A 19,017-nucleotide genomic window follows, 5' to 3' on the forward strand; every position below is an offset into this window, starting at 1 on the left:
GAAGTACATTTACTTTGTACTGATCAGCACTGATTCTATAAAAGGTTTGAACTTGCCGAGGTGACTGAAAAGAGACCAGACTTTATTACAGCAGTTCAGAGAAGTGCTGCATTGAACAACAAAGTGCCTCTTAATCCCAGTCTGAAATGAAGCCCCGTCTACACCTACTGTTATTTCAAGTCTCTCAAATCCAAATTAAAAATAGGAAGAGGTGGTCCCACTTCAGCCCACCGGGTGGAAGTTATGCACCTGAACCTGTGTTAGAAGCAGCAGTCAAAAGGTCAACTGTTGCTTTAAGAGCTGGAGCATTTATCACATCATCTTCTCTAGAAATCGTACTGTTTAGTTTCACACACGCTGCTGCAATATCATCTGCTTTACACTTACATAACAATGAATAACAAAAAATGAAAGTAATAAATGAAACATTTACACTGGGCTATCCAATTAGCTCAAGAAAATGTGGTACTGGACCAAACCTGGACCACAGGGTTAATGTTATTCATCAACTAGTGAGGCAAGAAATAAGGAGGCTGCTATGTGCTACATAACTACTACCATCTGCTGTGGATAACGGTATGGTAATTAATTATTTACTTACTTACTTTTAATTCAGGGTAACACATCCACCCATAAATTCATATACAACCCTGCGGCTGCTCACTGTAGAGTTCTTTTCTCAGAGAGAACATTTAAAACAACAGTCTTGTTCGGTTTATAAACCTCCATCATCAGCTGTGATATACAGTATTTTCCTGCTTGTGCTTGTGGTCGTATCTGATGTTTCTGCACCTCCATTTCATCGCGGACTTAACATCTGATAGTGTGAAATGATGGCAGCGAGGAAATGCGTGACGATTACAGAATAGGTCACATCCGTAGCAAACATTTCCGTCTCAGAAGATTGTTTCAGACCACCAAGTTGCGCCTTGTATCATTCAGTTCACTACAGCAAATATGAGAAAGAAACCAGGACCACGCACAGTTGATTCCACTGACACTTTTCTTGAAATGTTTCGCATGATCAGTGTTTACATCATTATGTTGTGCCACGAAGCTCAGGTCAAAACTGCTTATTAACAATTTTAACAACATTTCAGTAAAAAAACTGACTTGACTGACAGCAAAACAACTCAAACCACGGATCATAGCTCTGTCAGAAAAAAAATCTAATATTATATTTGTGAATTAAAACCTCTTCTAAATAAAGAAACAAAAAAGGAAGGTTTCTTGATTTAAAAGGAAGCCTAAAAAAAACTCATTACTCAGTTATTTGAGAGGTTTTCCAGTAGGGCGTGATAATGTGGTTGACTGTTTTCCTGTCACTATTTCCTGTGTGATGAAACCTGGCCAACAGAAACACAGAGACAGAAAAAGTTTGGCAGAAAACACCGACAGTAGCACCAGAACGGAGTAGAAATTATAATTTGGATTTAAAAAATACAAACCAAACTATCTACAGTGGAGCAGAGAACCTGTTAGGGGCAGGGCAGTGCCAGCAGCGGGGGGTGTAATCAGTAAATTTAAATCTAGACTGTTGAAAATCTGCAGAAATGTTTATGTAGTTTGGCGTCATAAAATGTATTCCAACATTTACGAAGACCCAGATTTGACTGTGAATGTGAGATACAACAAAGGAGCCAGAGAGGACAGAGGGGAGAGCCTGGAGAGAGTGGTGGACATTTACGAGAGTGCGGACACTTTCACCGACCATCGGCATGTTGATCGTTCGAAACAGGGCAGAGGTGAGCAGCTGTTAAAATCTGTCGACTCGATGCTAATCATGATGGTTGAAATGGATATGTCTATTAAATTAAAGTCTTAGCTAAAGCAAATTATTATTTTATTTCTTTATAATTTTCCCCATTAACCTTTTCAATTTCTTACTTTTACTCAAATATTCTTATTATAATAATTATTCTTTTTTCCACACCTGGAAGAGATCTCTGCTTTCTTGTGCCACCATGTTTAATTAAAGATCTTATGTTATGCAATAAATATGTGACGCAGGGCTCTCTAAGCTGAACTGGCCTTATAAACCTCTAAATGAAATAGTTAATAGTTCCCCTACGTGCTGTAGTTGTATTCTTATCTTTACATTTGAATCCTAATCAGGTTTTGGATCTGTGTCACCATAAGTAACTTTCTGTGCGCAGCTTTTCTCGCCCCTGCTTCGCCATCTTACATCTCAAATCAAATATCTCTGTTACCGTCAGTGCGCTTCAGCTGACCTGAAGGAGGAAACGTTTACTTCAAACTTTTTATATCAAAATGTATTCTTTGTGAATTTTATCTCTGTAGGAGCGCACACACAAGAGCATCGCCCAGCGGTCAAAAGAGGCAACTGTAGAACTGCTGCATCGGTCCTCAGTGTACTCTGTCTCCTGCTATTAGCTGGAGTCATCGTCCTGTCCAAACTCTGTGAGGACTTTGTCTTTATTTTAATGTCACATCTTGAGTCACTTAAAACTTCAATCAATCAGTTTGATTGGACATCAGTGTGCTGTGTCTTTTTTTCACCAGATATTTCAGAAATTTCTAAGAACTCCAAACTCAGTCAGAAGGAGAAGCAGACGAGTCACGACAACCTGAACGACAGTTTCTGCCACGGTCAGGGAAACAGCGTCACATTACAAGATGTTAATCCATCATAACAATTTCAAATCTGTTGCTAAAACACTGTAATGACATTAAGTTGTTTCTTGTAGGATGGACGAGATTTCGATGCAGTTGTTATAACAAATTTACAGAGAAGAAGAACTGGACTGAGAGCAGAACCGACTGTCAGAGCAGCGGAGCAGATCTGGTGACAATAACAACCAAAGAAGAACATGTGAGTGTCTGTTACCTTGTTTGGGCTTTCTGTTCAGATTTGTCTTTTGTTAGTGATATGACATGCCAAGGAAGTAATGAAAATAAATAGTCCAATACAGAGTATGCTATTAATAATCTTGATGGGACAATTTAGACCTTTTTGTGCTGTGTTTTGTGGCTGCGGACATATTTTTTGGTGAGTGAGGAGGACAAGAATGGCTCTTTTGATAGTTACGGTTGCTGGCCCCTGGCCTAGAGGATGCACTACAACTGTCTGATATGACTGGTTATCAAAATATTTTACATATTTACATTCTGATTCTTGTTGTCACATCAAAAAAACTCAGATTTTACAGACTTCAATAACTTCATGAGGCACCAAATGTGACCAACAACCAGCTTCTCCCCACTGCGTTCAGACATGTTCGTCACTTTTTAGCGTCCCCTGGAAACAGTTTTCATCGTCCTCTGTGCTTCTTGCAGTGTGTTTCTGTATTTGGTTGCGTTTGTTCTAAATGCTGTGCATGTGTTGTCAAACTGGTGAAAATGTTTTCTTAATATTAACAAACTTGTTTCTATATATTACTTAATTAGCTGCAACGCACTGAGCTCTGAGGACTAAAGTCTATTTGGCTAAATCACAAAATTGTCAATTAAAATTTGTTGTTCCTGGCTAAGAAAAGTATTTTTCTTGTGTTACTTTGTTTTCATTCATTCTTCATCATGGAGGATTTCTTTCCTTCAGAGATGAACACAATATGACATATGGAAATAATTACTGTCTCTTTTGCAAAATCACCAGGACTTTGTCAAAAATCTGACTGAACATCAAGCTTCCTGGATCGGTCTGCAGTCAGTGATGAAGTCATGGAAAACAGAATGGCAATGGGTGGACGGAACAACACCAAAATATGTGTGAGGATTCGAAAAATATATATTTTGAAATCATGATATATCAGATTCATTGTTGATGTTTAATACTTAAAATCAAAATGTAAAATTAAAAAAGAGAAAAATAATGTCATACAGAGCAATCAAATCATGTTTTCAAATAATGTGAATATTTTGAGGCATTTTATTTTTGTCATTTGAATTAGCACGACTCAGACAGCGTTCAGATGATCTTTGAATAATTAAACCCATGTTTTTAACTTGTCATCGAAGCAACATGATGTTGGTGGTGTGCAAAATGAAGATTACTTTGTCTTAAAGCTGTACACCTTTGTTCGGATTCTGGCGCATATATGAGAAATTAAAAAGCCAAAGTGACTGAAGCCACTGATCTAGATTATCAACAGCTCAGATTGATGAACTTGTAGTCTCCTGCTCTACCACATGAGGGCACCAACATGTTCATGTCTATCCCTCCTGTGTGGCCCTCGACACTGAAAGCAGAACAATCATGTAAAAACAAAATAAACTGCTTTAAGAAGAAAACAAAAATCTAATGTCACTTTCTGAAACTCTTCTTCGGTGGTGTGCAAACAGTAGAAGCTGAGAGACAAAGAGACTAAATATGAAGCTCATGAGGAGTGTCACTACAGAATTTATATTATTAAGAGTTTCCATCCTGACAGTTGCACCAATAATCATGTGTTGTGTGGTTTACATCCATAACAATAACATGCTTGTGCTTGTTTTACAGGGGCTTTCGTGAAGGTGTGGACGTTACTAAACTTCCACACGGGCACACAGTATATATGGATGAGCAAGGAATGTGGGAATATAAAGACCCTGGAACCAAACAATGGATCTGTGAGCGAGCGATATCTTGAGTTTCCTGGTAACCTGGCAACATTTGGCCCATATGTAACTATGATATACTGTAATGGGTTTAAACCTTGACCTTTGTGACATGTATACATACATTTCTTCCTCTCCTTCCGCATAGTTCTTGCTGTGCTCTCTCATAAACCCCATAATAAAGGCAAACATGAAAAATGTAACTGTGCTTCAATTCTTTCCATATGGCATTTTTTGGGGCAGAAAAGAACTCGGGTTGGAAGTTTTGTGCAATGAGAAAAAAACAGCTGCATGTTGGTTCTGACTGACATCTGTCCTAGTTAAGGTAACAGAGGGCTGATGACAGAGCTGATAACAAGCTTACAGCTCGTAGGTCTAAAAGCACGTCACTTACCAGAAACATTCAGTCAACAAATGGACTTTTCCGTCTCTGTTCTGACAGACTCTGCCAGATACAGCTTAGGATAGATTGACATATGTGAACAAGCTTATCCTCTATCTTCTGGATACAAAGGTGAAGAGTCCCACCTGATCTAACATATGATTGGCCGTCTGAACAAGAGTGATGGTTGTGTGTGAGCTTGCAGTGGCTGCAAAGAAAAGGGGAAGTGCTTCGAAAATAGATGCTGTGAGCAGCACCTTTTTTCTACGCTACACTAGTCATGGTCCTTAGTTATAAGTGCAAAACATAACAGGACAAAAAGGCAAAAAGTGTTCATTGCTTTACAAAATAACATAATTTACCACTGGAAGAAAGATCAAAAAGATTCCAGAATAAAACAGAGTTGCATCAAAGATACTTTTACATTTTTGTGCTTGTTGGTATTTGAGTCATCGGCAGATTTGGCCTGATGGTGGCAGCACTGGAGGGTTTCACCACAATCATCTTCAAGGCAATCTGCCAGACATCAGTGCAAGTTTTTATTGTTAAATGGTGGATTGACAGATGATTTAATACTGCGTTCCAATGTCTACATTAATTGATTGATTGTAAAATCTTCACATTATTAAACTTGTAGGAAAACTGTTTTAGTTTCTCTATAAGCCAACACTTAAAAATAAACACAACTGAGAAACCAACAGAGAGAGAGAGAGAGAGAGAGAGAGAGAAAGAGAGAGAGAGTGTGTGTGTGTGTGTGTGTGTGTGTGGGTGTGTGTGTAGGTGTGAAGCAGTCAACCAGTGTGTGAATCAGTGTAAGCAGATCTATCAAAAACCCTGAAACCTTGTACCTCCAAACTCTATTGTTTAAACAAAGAAACAATATAATTATTCTGTGTGTATTCATAGTTTATCTAAATGTTATCATAAATCTAAAGATGAGACAGTTCTGTTGTCCAGCTGTTATAAAGTCCACAATGTTTTCATAAAGAGTCAAGTGAATGAAAGGGAGGGTATGTGTGATTCTCTGCATGTTTTCACTTCCTCAATGTTTTCTACTGACATCAGACGGACGTTGGACCAAGAAACACTTCCAGCAGCATCAGTACAGTGATCTACGTTATCGTGTTTATCTACCATAGTTAGTGCTGCATATTATACACGTACAGCAGCATATTAACAGATCAGCACAGTGCAGTAAAAGCAAGTGAAGTGCAGCTTCTCTTTAACAGTTTCAGTCCTCTAAAGATGTCAACAGATATTTATGCCAAACCGGATTTATCCAAGAAGGTCAGATACACCAGAAAGGAGGAGTGGCATGAAAATGAGGTGAATATCTACGAGAGTGCAGACGATGTTGGAATACATCGTTTTCAGTCACATGACGGAGGTAAGTAAGAAACTATGACAAATCATCATGATAATACTTGGCGCGCAGGTGGTCGAGTGGTTAGAGCGCATTCCATATATGCAGCCGACCCTGGTTTGATTCCGGGCAGAGGTCCTTTGCTGCATGTCACATCCTCCTCTCTAACCCGTATTTCCAATCTGTCTACTGCTTAATAAAGGTGTCCATGCCAGAAAAAATCTTTCAAATAATAATAGTGCTTGTCTTGCCCTTTAAATCGTGTGAACTCTCAGTTTAGATCATAACCCTTTCCAAACCCATCAGCATATGTTTCTTTCTATTAAAGCGAAACTCTCGCCAAAAAGCAACCAAGGCTTTTATTTGGGATTGAATATGAGTCAAACCTTCGTGTGAAAGCATAATTACGACGAAAGAGGCACTTTTAAGATTTACCGTAGTTTCGAACTGAACTGGAGTGCATGGGGCAAGACATGCTAGCATCAAAATCGCTATTTTTAGAACACTAAGAAGGCTCGACACAACATGAAACTTTGCTCGTAGCATCACCAGGGTCTCTACTCTATGAACACGAGCATTGAGAACATTGTTTGTGTACACAGAGTTTAAAAAAAAGAAGGTTTTTGAACTACTCATGTTAGCTGTGTATCCTGCCCCTAGCTCTCCCGTTCAAAATTAACGTGCCCAAAACCGAAACTACGGTAAATCGTAGAAGTGCCTCTTTCGTCGTAATTATGCTTTTACACGAAGGTTTGACTCATATTCAATCCCCAAATAAAGCCTCGGTTGCTTTTTGGCGAGAGTTTTGCTTTCACCTACATATTCTGTATGAGACCTTGTGCTTTATGGATATTTCCATCTCGTAGTTCTTTATTAGGATTATGTTGTACCTTGTGATTAACATGCACCACAGCTCTCTGAGTAGAGGCCTTTGTTCATGTGTTCTGTTCAAGTTATTTAATTCCACTTTAGCTCAACTTTTCAGAAAGTTTGTTTCTTTTCAGACACAACATGTATCTAATATTCAGGGCTTTTTGGCATCATGTCTATTGGTTTTACGTACATTTAACAATCAGACATCTTTTCTCAGATTTGAGGAAGTATCATCTCCAGCTGAGACAGCTTTACAACAGAGTAGTAAGGGAAAGGACACGACAGGAAGAAGAGAAGTGCTGCATGATAAGATCTGTTAAGTATCATTATCAGTACAGAGTCGAGGGTGAGAGAGGCTGAAGAGGTGATGCACAGCTGTAACACACTTTCTGCTGAAGCTCAGCTGTGCAATTCAATGATTCATCATGACTCAACATATAAGATGAGCTCATATTTTGGTTTATACAAAAGTGATTTAATTATATTTTTTAATATATTTCTAATGTTAAGACTTTTAAAACAACTTGCTCACAGTTGTGCACAGATGTCACTACAGATAAAAACAATGAATCTACACAGTAAAACGTCTTTGTAGCAGAGGGGAATGATGCTCTCTGTGTGTTTTGTCACTTTAGGACCGCAGAATGAGAAACAACCTCCAGCCGTCCAAAGAAGGCGGTTCAGTTCTGCTGTATTCTGTCTTGGAGTGCTGTGCTTTCTGATGCTGACTGCAATCATCCTCCTATCCACATATTGTAATATATAAAAGATACATATACATACATATACATATATATACACAAACATATACACACATACACACACACACATATATATGTATATATATATATATTCACATATATAAATACATATAAAACCATTATATATAAATTAGGGCTCTTAAAGGGATATTTTCACTCCTCTCAACATGGGAGTGAACAACTATGCTTGCTTTATGCAAATTTATGTCATTAGTATTTCAACAATCCAAAAAAAAGACAAATACTGTCCAGAATATTCTCCAGAATAACCTCAAATGTACCGCATGCTCAAAAAATATGCTGAAAGCATAACATGGCAAACTCAAGCTCAACCAGCAACAACAGATGGTCACACTGACCTGAATGTATCATACCTTAGTAGTACTAATGCAATGCAGTGCATTTACATATACACCGTGGTTTTTGTGGTGATCAAAAACGAGTTATTTTTATTCGACCATCTCCATCAGTGAGTGTGGTGACAACAACAGGTATTCAAAATCAAACAACATTTTCTTCACCTTAACCACATTTTTTTGTGCCTAAACCTAAGCAGAGCATTAGCACAGCCGTGTGATAATACAGACTTAGAAAATTCAACCTGAACAAATATTCAACTGTAAGAACAAAAGAAAAACACCATTTTGAATGAAGTGGGGCTTTAAATATACGGCTGCAGCTATTATGATTCCTCAGCAGTCTGAGTTATAACATTCAAGTGTGTACCTTGATGCTGACAGCATGTTGGTCTAATGCTGGTCTGTGTCCCAGGCAGGACAACAACATGTGTGAACGAGCAGTACCAGCAGGGGGCGACAGTGATGGAATTTACTCATATAAAGTACCAGGAAGTCTGTGCTTAAAATATGTAAAAGCACAAGAACACCAAAAAACTAAATTCTCTTTTGGAATGTGTAAAGTTATATTTCATTAAGCACAGGAAAATAGGTAGTTGGTCTTTAGTTCAAAGAACAATGAGATGTTTGTGTTTTTTACTTTGTTCTGGTTCTCACCTGATAATTCAGTCACTTTGGAAAAAGACCAGCTGCAGAACAAATATGACAAACTGAGCAACAACTACACCCAACTCCAGGAAACAGTTTCAGGTGAAAAAAAGTCTCAAAACAAAAAAGGAAATACCAAATATACAGGATCAAATTCTCTGCAAAATGTTTGTATTATCTCCCTGTTCATCTATTGTTGTGTTTCTCACATTACAGTCAACAACAATCAGCTGAAGAGCAGTTATGAAACCCTGAGTAAAAATCACAGTCAGTTACAGGATGAGGTCAAGAAGCTAAAGGATGAAATTCAAGGTGAGAAAAATTTAAATGTACAGAGATGATCTTAAATAATTTCACATCATCTGACTGTTCATCTATTGTTGTGTTTGTCAAAACATTACAGTCAACAACAGTCAGTTACAGAATGAGTTACAGAAGCTGAATGACAAAATTGAAGGTGAGAAAAATCTAAAATGTGCAACTGTAATGTGAATTTACATGATACAACTTGACTGTGCTTCATCTTTTTATCATAACTGATTCATGTTGGTGACATTTTTTGCTATGTGGATATTTCAGACCGTCACAAATGAGATATTAAATCCTGAGTAAAAATACAGAGTAAACAGTCTGAATAGGGAAAGTGGTGATCAAAAAAGATCTTAAACTAAATAGAGAAAATGAGAAGTCAATTTGACACAGAATGACATAAAATCTATCTTTAAAACACGTGTTTGACATTAAGGGAAGAGGTGTCCTGATGGATGGACGAGATTTGGATGCAGCTGTTACTTTAGATCCAATCAGATGGAGACCTGGTATCAGAGCAGAACTGACTGTTGGAACAAAGGAGCAGATCTGGTGGTCATAAACAACAAAGATGAAAATGTGAGTGTGTGTTAGTAAAGAGCCTCTAACTCAACCTGCTGTGACTCTGTCATCTGGACCTGTTCTCCTGTCAATATTTTTTTCATATTTCAGTCTGTGTGCATTTTAAAGATTGGTTTTGTAGATTTGTTTGCAATGAAATATTTTAATAATTATCTATATCTAACAGCATTTCTTTACTACAATATAAAAACTGAATGATGAACAGAGAAATGATTGTTGTCTCTTGTTAAATATCAGAATTTTGTCAGTGAGCTGAACAACATGAATGGAGAGTCCTGGATTGGTCTACAGACAGAGTCAACAGGAAGAAACCGTTATGAATGGAAGTGGGTGGACGGATCACCACTGACAGAAACGTGAGACATTTTAAAGTTTTCATTTGTATCACATTTCCCTCAAAGTAACTGGCTGTCACATAAATTAAATGTGAATATCATTAATATTATCAACTTTAACGAGACACAATGATTGGGAAACCATCTTTGTGTTTGAAATCAGTGGATCCATGATCTCTTTCTTTTTCTGATTCAGCCCTCAAAATGTTAATCACATGAATCAGTGAAAACAGAGAGACAAGATTACTACATATATTAAATGAGTTATTGAAACATTATCAATCATTATAAAAGAAATCATATTTAAGGTGAAATTCAACAAATTATATCAAATTGAAGATAATCAGAAGTTTCTGCTCTGTTTAAAAGAGATTTTCTTTGTGCTACAGCTTCCGGGGTTCAGGACTACCAGCTGCTACATCGTCTTATTATGCAGCATTCTGTAATCAACAAGGACAGTGGAGACATAGTGGATATTATGCTGAGAAGTACTATATCTGTGAGAAACGAGTTTCTTGCATTCTATGATGACAGCAGTGTGGAGTGTTGAGATCAGCTCTGTAAACTCAGACACATTTACATGTATTGTGTGTGACATGCTCAATAACTTGATCACACACATATTGTTCCTCTGCCTTACATGCTGTATAATCTGATTGGAAGTGATCCAACACAGCTACATATGTATTACTGACTCTGCAGCCCTGCAGGACTATCACAGTAAAAGCTTGTCTTTACTTTGCTTTAGTTGATTCATAAGTTTGTATTCAGTTCCATCTGTCTGCGTTCAATATGTGAAAATAATGCCAAGTTGTGTCTGAGTCCTCTTTGATACAGCAGCTGCTAATGTTCAGTGTGAAGCTTCTACAGGAGAGAGAAACATGGCTGAAGGTTTATGTTTTGCCTCTTTAGCCTGTGTAATGTGTTTCTGTCCAATTCCAATGATAATTCTATGATAAGGACATTTTATCATTTTAACCAAGGCCCCATTTAAACTTCATGTCAACTGTCTCATATCTGGATCAAACCTGGATGTAATTTAACACCGGTTCTTCATTTTGGATCTTTGTTCTGCACTCCTACACACTGTTTGCATCTCTTGTCTCTCTGTGGGTCACAAGTTGTGCATGTAGCAGAGCTAATTTTAAAAAACAACAGTCCAGTAGCATCACATTTCCTGTGTCATATATGTATGTGTGGGTAAACTGTGTGGGCAACAGTGAATGCAGCTCAGGACAAATGTGTGTATGTGAACACACACTTCTGCTTTACAGTGAAAACCTTGTATTTCCTCAAAGTCACTGTCAAGACATAAAGACAATAAACAGCTTTAGTTTGTAGCTTCAAATGTATTAATATTGTTTATTTGATGATGTCTTGATTCCAATGAGCAAACCATTAAAAGTCTAATTTTGAAACAATTTTAAGTGAAGTGTGTCTTTTCATGTGTTTAGCTGTGGTCTGTCCTGGTGTCACTTCCTGTGTTAGAGGCTGTCCAACTCAAAGACAGAACGCTAAACTACACAGTCAAACCTGTTCAAGAATAGCTTCAGTTAAGTTTCTAGTTTGTAAAGATGTCTGCAGAAATTCTTGCTGCACCAGATTCCAGCTTCAGTGTGAGATTCATCAGAAGAGAGAACAGAGGAGAGGGAGAGGAGATGGAGGTGGAGATCTTAGAGGATGAAGAGCATCACGCTGATCTCGGGTCACAACAAGCCAGTAAGTCTTAAATGATGACTATTGGACAAAGGGAAGTAAGGTCAAATGTTTATGTGGCTATATTTAAATTAAATACTGTGTAAAAAAGATCAATTCATTAATCAGTTCACCATCAGTCACCGCTGACTACGGGTCATTATCAGCTGTCTTGGTGCTCTAATCTGGTGTAACGTCACTCATTATTCTTATAGAGGGAATGACAACGAGCAACAAACATTCAACAGTTTAAAGTGGTCACTTCAAACTTCATACCAACATAATAAAAATGTTGTCTATGTATTTTTCCTCTGTAGGACCAAACATTGAACAGAACGGTGCAGCTGTCAAAAGAAGGTGTTTCAGAGCTCCTGCAGTGACTCTGGGAGTGATGTATCTGCTCATGTTGGCTGGAATCTACATACGCTGTGAGTGACTCAGTTTTTAATCCAAACGTTCACATCTAAACGATTTAGTAATGTCATGTTTTAGGCTTCTTTCAGTTAGATAACACAATAGGTGCATGTTCATCTTTACTGTCATCGTATCATTTTCTTCCTGCGATCAGAGTTTTTTCCAAGAGACATATTAGGACGAACACTAAAGCTAGTCAGCACAGGTTGTTTCTTCTCTCACTGTGTAAAAGAGGAAGTTAACATTATTTATGAAGACAAAGACGTAACCCTACACAATCCATACACTGTTAGGAGAGCATTTCTCTGAGGATGTATAGAAATCTTAACCAGGGACCAACAATAATGTTTCTTGCCACTGGCCCAGTCTGGTGAGTCTGTTAAGAATCAACTGGTCCAAACTCATTTTTATCGGCCCTGAATGTAGTTTCTACTTGGAGTACTTCTACTGCATCACCGAGGTAAATATTGTACTTTCGACCGTAGTCTTTAAGCTTAAGTTACTGGTTATTTTTTTTACATTACATCTTTTCATTAATGTTGCTGGTATGTCTCATGGTTTTCAAACTAATATTAAAGTCCGTGTAAAGTAGAAATACATTTTTGTTATGAGTTTGTCACACCACAGAAACACGTGTCATTGACCACTGAGCCAAATTTGAAAGATTAAAACAATTGCCAAGTATATAAAATTAGGTCTCAAAATCATGGAAAAACAAGCACTTCTCTCTGCTGTGAAACGCTGGGGGCGTGTCAGTTAGAGGCGCTGGAGCCACGCCATTGCAGGGAGGGAGCCTCCTACATGTACTGTACAAGGACGTAACCTACAGTAACAATGGAAGCTAACAGCATCATCGGACGGACCCAGCCCGACCTGTTTGAGTCATCAGAGCCAGAAACTGACTCTGAGTCAGACACTGATAGTGCTCAGCCTCGTTCCTCACAGTCCATGTTTTACATTACACACAAACGTAAAACCCCAGTCTACATATAATTCCTTGTCATAGCTATATTGGTGCACATAAAATATTACCTGTAGATTATCACTGTGCTGTCAGATGGACTCCGCTCAGGGAATGAGGCCAAATCATGTCAAGATTAAATGCAATAACATTTGCTAACATTACATGGGCATGACAGGATGCACGATGTAAAATCACTTTCAGGATTTTCACTTTCAGCAAAATGCATTTAATTACCCAAATGTACAATATTTATAACATACATAAGCACACACTTACACTTAGAGCTTAGATCTGGCCCAAAAAGAAATCAAGCCCGACCCGGGCCGAACCGAGCCAAGCCCGTGCAGTGATGCTGGTAACGCGTTACTCTAATCTGACCACTTATTAATCTTACGCGGTAATATTTCCAAACCACTAATCAGATTAAAGTTACTTATTCTAATCACTGTGCATTACTGTTATTTTTGTCATTTTCCTTAGTAAAACTATATATTTTTGCTTTCTTCTTGCGTCTCGGGGAGTGACATCACGTGCACGAGAAGTCACGTTTTCAGCACGAGGACACTCACTCACACGTAAAGCCACGCAGCGACACAAACAACATGGAGGGAGGAGAGAGATGCGTCTTTTGTAGCTGGAAATACAGTCATGATTTAGAGTTATTAAAAAAAAAAAAACACAAATGTTTGATCAAGGGCCGGCACGACCCAGCCCGAGGATATTGACGGGAAATATCGGCCCGACCCGGCCCGCGGCCCACCACCCGCCGCCCACGGCCCCGGTCGGGTCAGGGTCGGGCCCGGGCAGAGAATCTAAACTCTACTTACACTCTCTGGTGGGCACGTAATGCCGGATGAGAGACCTGCTGTCGGCGGGACGGTCGGAGATGAGAGCATGCACTGTCGGTGGGACGGGAGGATGCAGCCGGGGACGGAGAGGGTCGGTTCGGCCCCACTGACCAGCGTCAACGGACTCTCCAGATATCCAGACTTTACCTGGTGACAGTTGCTGTAACTATCGGGGGTTAAGACACTGCAGAGAGGGGTGATGGTGGTAATTTTTAACTCTACACAGTAGCTCCTCTTGACAAAATCAATCCACCGCTTCCTTAGGTTGTCGTCCTTAGGAAACTTAAATAAGCTGACGGCGCCATTACCCTGCACACTGTGGCATCCAGGAAAGATGCACGAGCGATGTGGAGGAGACATGACTGTTAATCTGACTGGTTAGCTAGCTGCAAACTATTCTAAGAGATGCTATCCGAGACTCGAGAGTGGGCGGAAAAATCACAGAAGCTAATGCGCTGAATGTGCTCATTTTTATGCAAATCATGGTCGCCATTTCTGACCCACCCATTAAATCCTGAACACAGAAATGTTGAAACACAGTTTGTGAGCCTAGCTCCAAAATTAAATTCTAAATGGTCGAATGGCTTTTTACATGTTTTAAGGAAATACATTTATGACCTTTTTAATGTGTTTAGAAGAAAATGGCTGAATTAACTTTACACAGACTTTAACCACATTTTTTTGTGGTTAAGCAGAGCATTAGCACAGCCTTGTGATAATACAGACATAGAAAAATCAACCTGAACAAATATTAAAATGTAAGAACAAAAAGTAAAACACCATTTTGAATGAAGGGGGGCTTTAAATATACGGCTGCAGCTATTATGATTCCTCAGCAGTCTGAGTTATAACATTCAAGCGTGTACCTTGATGCTGATAACATGTTGGTCTAATGCTGGTCTGTGTCCCAGCCAGGACAACAACATGTGTGAACGAGCAGTACCAGCAGAGGGCGACAGTGATGGAATATAATCATGTAAAGTTCTAGGAAGTCTGTGCATAGAATATGTGAAAGCACAAGAACACCAAAAAACTAAATTCTCTTTTGGAATGTGTAAAGTTATATTTCATTAAGCACAGGAAAATAGGTAGTTGGTCTTTAGTTCAAAGAACAATGAGATGTTTGTGTTTTTTACTTTGTTCTGGTTCTCACCTGATAATTCAGTCACTTTGGAAAAAGACCAGCTGCAGAACAAATATGACAAACTGAGCAACAACTACACCCAACTCCAGGAAACAGTTTCAGGTGAAAAAAAGTCTCAAAACAAAAAAGGAAATACCAAATATACAGGATCAAATTCTCTGCAAAATGTTTGTATTATCTCACTGTTCATCTATTGTTGTGTTTCTCACATTACAGTCAACAACAATCAGCTGAAGAGCAGTTATGAAACCCTGAGTAAAAATCACAGTAAGTTACAGGATGAGGTCAAGAAGCTAAAGGATGAAATTCAAGGTGAGAAAAATTTAAATGTACAGAGATGATCTTAAATAATTTCACATCATCTGACTGTTCATCTATTGTTGTGTTTGTCAAAACACTACAGTCAACAACAGTCAGTTACAGAATGAGTTACAGAAGCTGAATGACAAAATTGAAGGTGAGAAAAATCTAAAATGTGCAACTGTAATGTGAATTTACATGATACAACTTGACTGTGCTTCATCTTTTTATCATAACTGATTCATGTTGGTGACATTTTTTGCTATGTGGATATTTCAGACCGTCACAAATGAGATATTAAATCCTGAGTAAAAATACAGAGTAAACAGTCTGAATAGGGAAAGTGGTGATCAAAAAAGATCTTAAACTAACTAGAGAAAATGAGAAGTCAATTTGACACAGAATGACATAAAATCTATCTTTAAAACACGTGTTTGACATTAAGGGAAGAGGTGTCCTGATGGATGGACGAGATTTGGATGCAGCTGTTACTTTAGATCCAATCAGATGGAGACCTGGTATCAGAGCAGAACTGACTGTTGGAACAAAGGAGCAGATCTGGTGGTCACAAACAACAAAGATGAAAATGTGAGTGTGTGTTAGTAAAGAGCCTCTAACTCAACCTGCTGTGACTCTGTCATCTGGACCTGTTCTCCTGTCAATATTATTTTCATATTTCAGTCTGTGTGTATTTTAAAGATTGGTTTTGTAGATTTGTTTGCAATGAAATATTTTAATAATTATCTATATCTAACAGCATTTCTTTACTACAATATAAAAACTGAATGATGAACAGAGAAATGATTGTTGTCTCTTGTTAAATATCAGAATTTTGTCAGTGAGCTGAACAACATGAATGGAGAGTCCTGGATTGGTCTAGAGACAGAGTCAACAGGAGGAAACCGTTATGAATGGAAGTGGGTGGACGGATCACCACTGACAGAAACGTGAGAAATTTTAAAGTTTTCATTTGTATCACATTTCCCTCAAAGTAACTGGCTGTCACATAAATTAAATGTGAATATTATTAATATTATCAACTTTAACGAGACACAATGATTGGGAAACCATCTTTGTGTTTGAAATCAGTGGATCCATGATCTCTTTCTTTTTCTGATTCAGCCCTCAAAATGTTAATCACATGAATCACTGAAAACAGAGAGACAAGATTACTACATATATTAAATGAGTTATTGAAACATTATCAATCATTATAAAAGAAATCATATTTAAGGTGAAATTCAACAAATTATATCAAATTGAAGATAATCAGAAGTTTCTGCTCTGTTTAAAAGAGATTTTCTTTGTGCTACAGCTTCCGGGGTTCAGGACTACCAGCTGCTACATCGTCTTATTATGCAGCATTCTGTAATCAACAAGGACAGTGGAGACATAGTGGATATTATGCTGAGAAGTACTATATCTGTGAGAAACGAGTTTCTTGCATTCTATGATGACAGCAGTGTGGAGTGTTGAGATCAGCTCTGTAAACTCAGACACATTTACCTGTATTGTGTGTGACATGCTCAATAACCTGATCACACACATATTGTTCCTCTGCCTTACATGCTGTATTATCTGATTGGAAGTGATCCAACACAACTACATGTGTATTACTGACTCTGCAGCCCTGCAGGATCATCACAGTAAAAGCTTGTCTATACTTTGCTTTAGTTGATTCATAAGTTTGTATTCAGTTCCATCTGTCTGCATTCAATATGTGAAAATAATGCCAAGTTGTGTCTGAGTCCTCTTTGATACAGCAGCTGCTAATGTTCAGTGTGAAGCTTCTACAGGAGAGAGAAACATGCTTGATGGTTTATGTTTTGCCTCTTTAGCCTGTGTAATGTGTTTCTGTCCAATTCCCATGATAATTCTATGATAAGGACATTTTATCATTTTAACCAAGGCCCATTTAAATTTCATGTCAACTGTCTCATATCTGGATCAAACCTGGATGTAATTTAACACCGGTTCTTCATTTTGGATCTTTGTTCTGCACTCCTACACACTGTTTGCATCTCTTGTCTCTCTGTGGGTCACAGTTTGTGCATGTAGCAGAGCTAATTTTAAAAAACAACAGTCCAGCAGCATCACATTTCCTGTGTCATATACGTATGTGTGAGTAAACTGTGTGGGCAACAGTGAATGCAGCTCAGGACAAATGTGTGTATGTGAACACACACTTCTGCTTTACAGTGAAAACCTTGTATTTCCTCAAAGTCACTGTCAAGACTTAAAGACAACAAACAGCTTTAGCTTGTAGCTTCAAATGTATTAATATTGTTTATTTGATGATGTCTTGATTTCAAAGAGCAAACCATTAAAAGTCTAATTTTGAAACAATTTTAAGTGTCGTGTGTCTTTTCATGTGTTTAGCTGTGGTCTGTCCTGATGTCACTTCCTGTGTTAGAGGCTGTCCAACTCAAAGACAGAACGCTTAACTACACAGTCAAACCTGTTCAAGAATAGCTTCAGTTAAGTTTCCAGTTTGTAAAGATGTCTGCAGAAATTCTTGCTGCACCAGATTCCAGCTTCAATGTGAGATTCATCAGAAGAGAGAACAGAGGAGAGGGAGAGGAGATGGAGGTGGAGATCTTAGAGGATGAAGAGCATCACGCTGATCTCGGGTCACAACAAGCCAGTAAGTCTTAAATGATGACTATTGAAAAAGGGAAGTAAGGTCAAATGTTTATGTGGCTATATTGAAATTACATACTGAGTTAAAATGATGAATTCATTCATCAGTTCACCATCAGTCACCGCTGACTACGGGTCATTATCAGCTGTCTTGGCGCTCTAATCTGGTGTAACGTCACTCATTGTTCTTATAGAGGGAATGACAATGAGCAACAAGCACTCCACAGTTTAAAGTGTCACTTCAACCTTCATACCAACATAATAAAAATGTTGTCTATGTATTTTTCCTCTGTAGGACCAAACACTGAACAGAACGGTGCAGCTGTCAAAAGAAGGTGTTTCAGAGCTCCTGCAGTGACTCTGGGAGTGATGTATCTGCTCATGTTGGCTGGAATCTACATACGCTGTGAGTGATTCAGTTTTTAATCCAAACTGTCACATCTAAACGATTTAGTAATGTCATGTTTTAGGCTTCTTTCAGTTAGATAACACAATAGGTGCATGTTCATCTTTACTGTCATCGTATCATTTTCTTCCTGTGATCAGAGTTTTGTCCAAGAGACATTTTAGGACGAACACTAAAGCTAGTCAGCACAGGTTGTTTCTTCTCTCACTGTGTAAAAGAGGAAGTTAACATTATTTATGAAGACAAAGACGTAACCCTACACAATCCATACACTGTTAGGAGAGCATTTCTCTGAGGATGTATAGAAATCTTAACCAGGGACCAACAATAATGTTTCTTGCCACTGGCCCAGTCTGGTGAGTCTGTTAAGAATCAACTGGTCCAAACTCATTTTTATCGGCCCTGAATGTAGTTTCTACTTGGAGTACTTCTACTGCATC

The 19,017-nt window shown here is 38.3% G+C and overlaps 5 protein-coding genes across 13 annotated transcripts in view; 4 read left to right on the plus strand and 1 right to left on the minus strand.

Moving 5' to 3' along the window:
- Positions 1–19,017, minus strand: part of col14a1b (collagen, type XIV, alpha 1b) — a 292,249-nt gene that overhangs the window by 14,593 nt on the left and 258,639 nt on the right. The gene's annotated exons all lie outside the window — the stretch shown is intronic.
- Positions 1,332–4,760, plus strand: LOC115579069 (NKG2-D type II integral membrane protein-like). The gene is made up of 6 exons (XM_030412547.1): positions 1,332–1,745; positions 2,302–2,421; positions 2,524–2,610; positions 2,709–2,833; positions 3,617–3,729; positions 4,460–4,760. The coding sequence occupies exons 1-6, from the start codon at positions 1,580–1,582 to the stop codon at positions 4,587–4,589; spliced, it is 741 nt and encodes a 246-aa protein (XP_030268407.1). The 5' UTR covers positions 1,332–1,579; the 3' UTR covers positions 4,590–4,760.
- Positions 5,988–10,842, plus strand: LOC115579065 (CD209 antigen-like protein E). Its single transcript, XM_030412544.1, has 8 exons — positions 5,988–6,326; positions 7,811–7,930; positions 8,962–9,042; positions 9,157–9,252; positions 9,344–9,397; positions 9,686–9,828; positions 10,069–10,187; positions 10,556–10,842. The coding sequence occupies exons 1-8, from the start codon at positions 6,185–6,187 to the stop codon at positions 10,692–10,694; spliced, it is 894 nt and encodes a 297-aa protein (XP_030268404.1). The 5' UTR covers positions 5,988–6,184; the 3' UTR covers positions 10,695–10,842.
- On the plus strand, positions 11,814–16,082 carry LOC115579070 (rab guanine nucleotide exchange factor SEC2-like). The gene is made up of 5 exons (XM_030412548.1): positions 11,814–11,885; positions 12,179–12,289; positions 15,253–15,333; positions 15,448–15,543; positions 15,635–16,082. Exons 1-5 carry the CDS (start codon positions 11,825–11,827, stop codon positions 15,721–15,723), a joined length of 438 nt encoding a protein of 145 aa, XP_030268408.1. The 5' UTR covers positions 11,814–11,824; the 3' UTR covers positions 15,724–16,082.
- LOC115579063 (CD209 antigen-like protein C) overlaps positions 17,962–19,017 on the plus strand; it is a 38,630-nt gene continuing 37,574 nt past the window's right edge. For both annotated transcript variants that reach the window (XM_030412529.1, XM_030412530.1), the window contains exons 1-2: positions 17,962–18,175; positions 18,467–18,577. In XM_030412529.1, coding sequence (XP_030268389.1) covers positions 18,031–18,175; positions 18,467–18,577 — 256 coding nt within the window. In that variant the 5' untranslated portion in view covers positions 17,962–18,030. The remainder of the gene's footprint in view (positions 18,176–18,466; positions 18,578–19,017) is intronic.

This window comes from Sparus aurata, chromosome 3 (genome assembly GCF_900880675.1).
Source record: "Sparus aurata chromosome 3, fSpaAur1.1, whole genome shotgun sequence".
NCBI lineage: Eukaryota > Metazoa > Chordata > Actinopteri > Spariformes > Sparidae > Sparus > Sparus aurata.

Coding starts and splice junctions, on each gene's coding strand:
- LOC115579069 (XM_030412547.1), top strand. CDS start 1,580: ATGTATTCCAACATTTACGAAGACCCAGATTTGACTGTGAATGTGAGA. Junction 2,611..2,708: donor GAACGACAGTTTCTGCCACG/GTCAGGGAAACA, acceptor TGTTTCTTGTAG/GATGGACGAGATTTCGATGC. Junction 3,730..4,459: donor GGAACAACACCAAAATATGT/GTGAGGATTCGA, acceptor CTTGTTTTACAG/GGGCTTTCGTGAAGGTGTGG.
- LOC115579065 (XM_030412544.1), top strand. CDS start 6,185: ATGTCAACAGATATTTATGCCAAACCGGATTTATCCAAGAAGGTCAGA. Junction 9,253..9,343: donor GCTAAAGGATGAAATTCAAG/GTGAGAAAAATT, acceptor AAAACATTACAG/TCAACAACAGTCAGTTACAG. Junction 9,398..9,685: donor GCTGAATGACAAAATTGAAG/GTGAGAAAAATC, acceptor TTTGACATTAAG/GGAAGAGGTGTCCTGATGGA.
- LOC115579070 (XM_030412548.1), top strand. CDS start 11,825: ATGGAGGTGGAGATCTTAGAGGATGAAGAGCATCACGCTGATCTCGGG. Junction 12,290..15,252: donor GGCTGGAATCTACATACGCT/GTGAGTGACTCA, acceptor CTGATAATTCAG/TCACTTTGGAAAAAGACCAG. Junction 15,544..15,634: donor GCTAAAGGATGAAATTCAAG/GTGAGAAAAATT, acceptor AAAACACTACAG/TCAACAACAGTCAGTTACAG.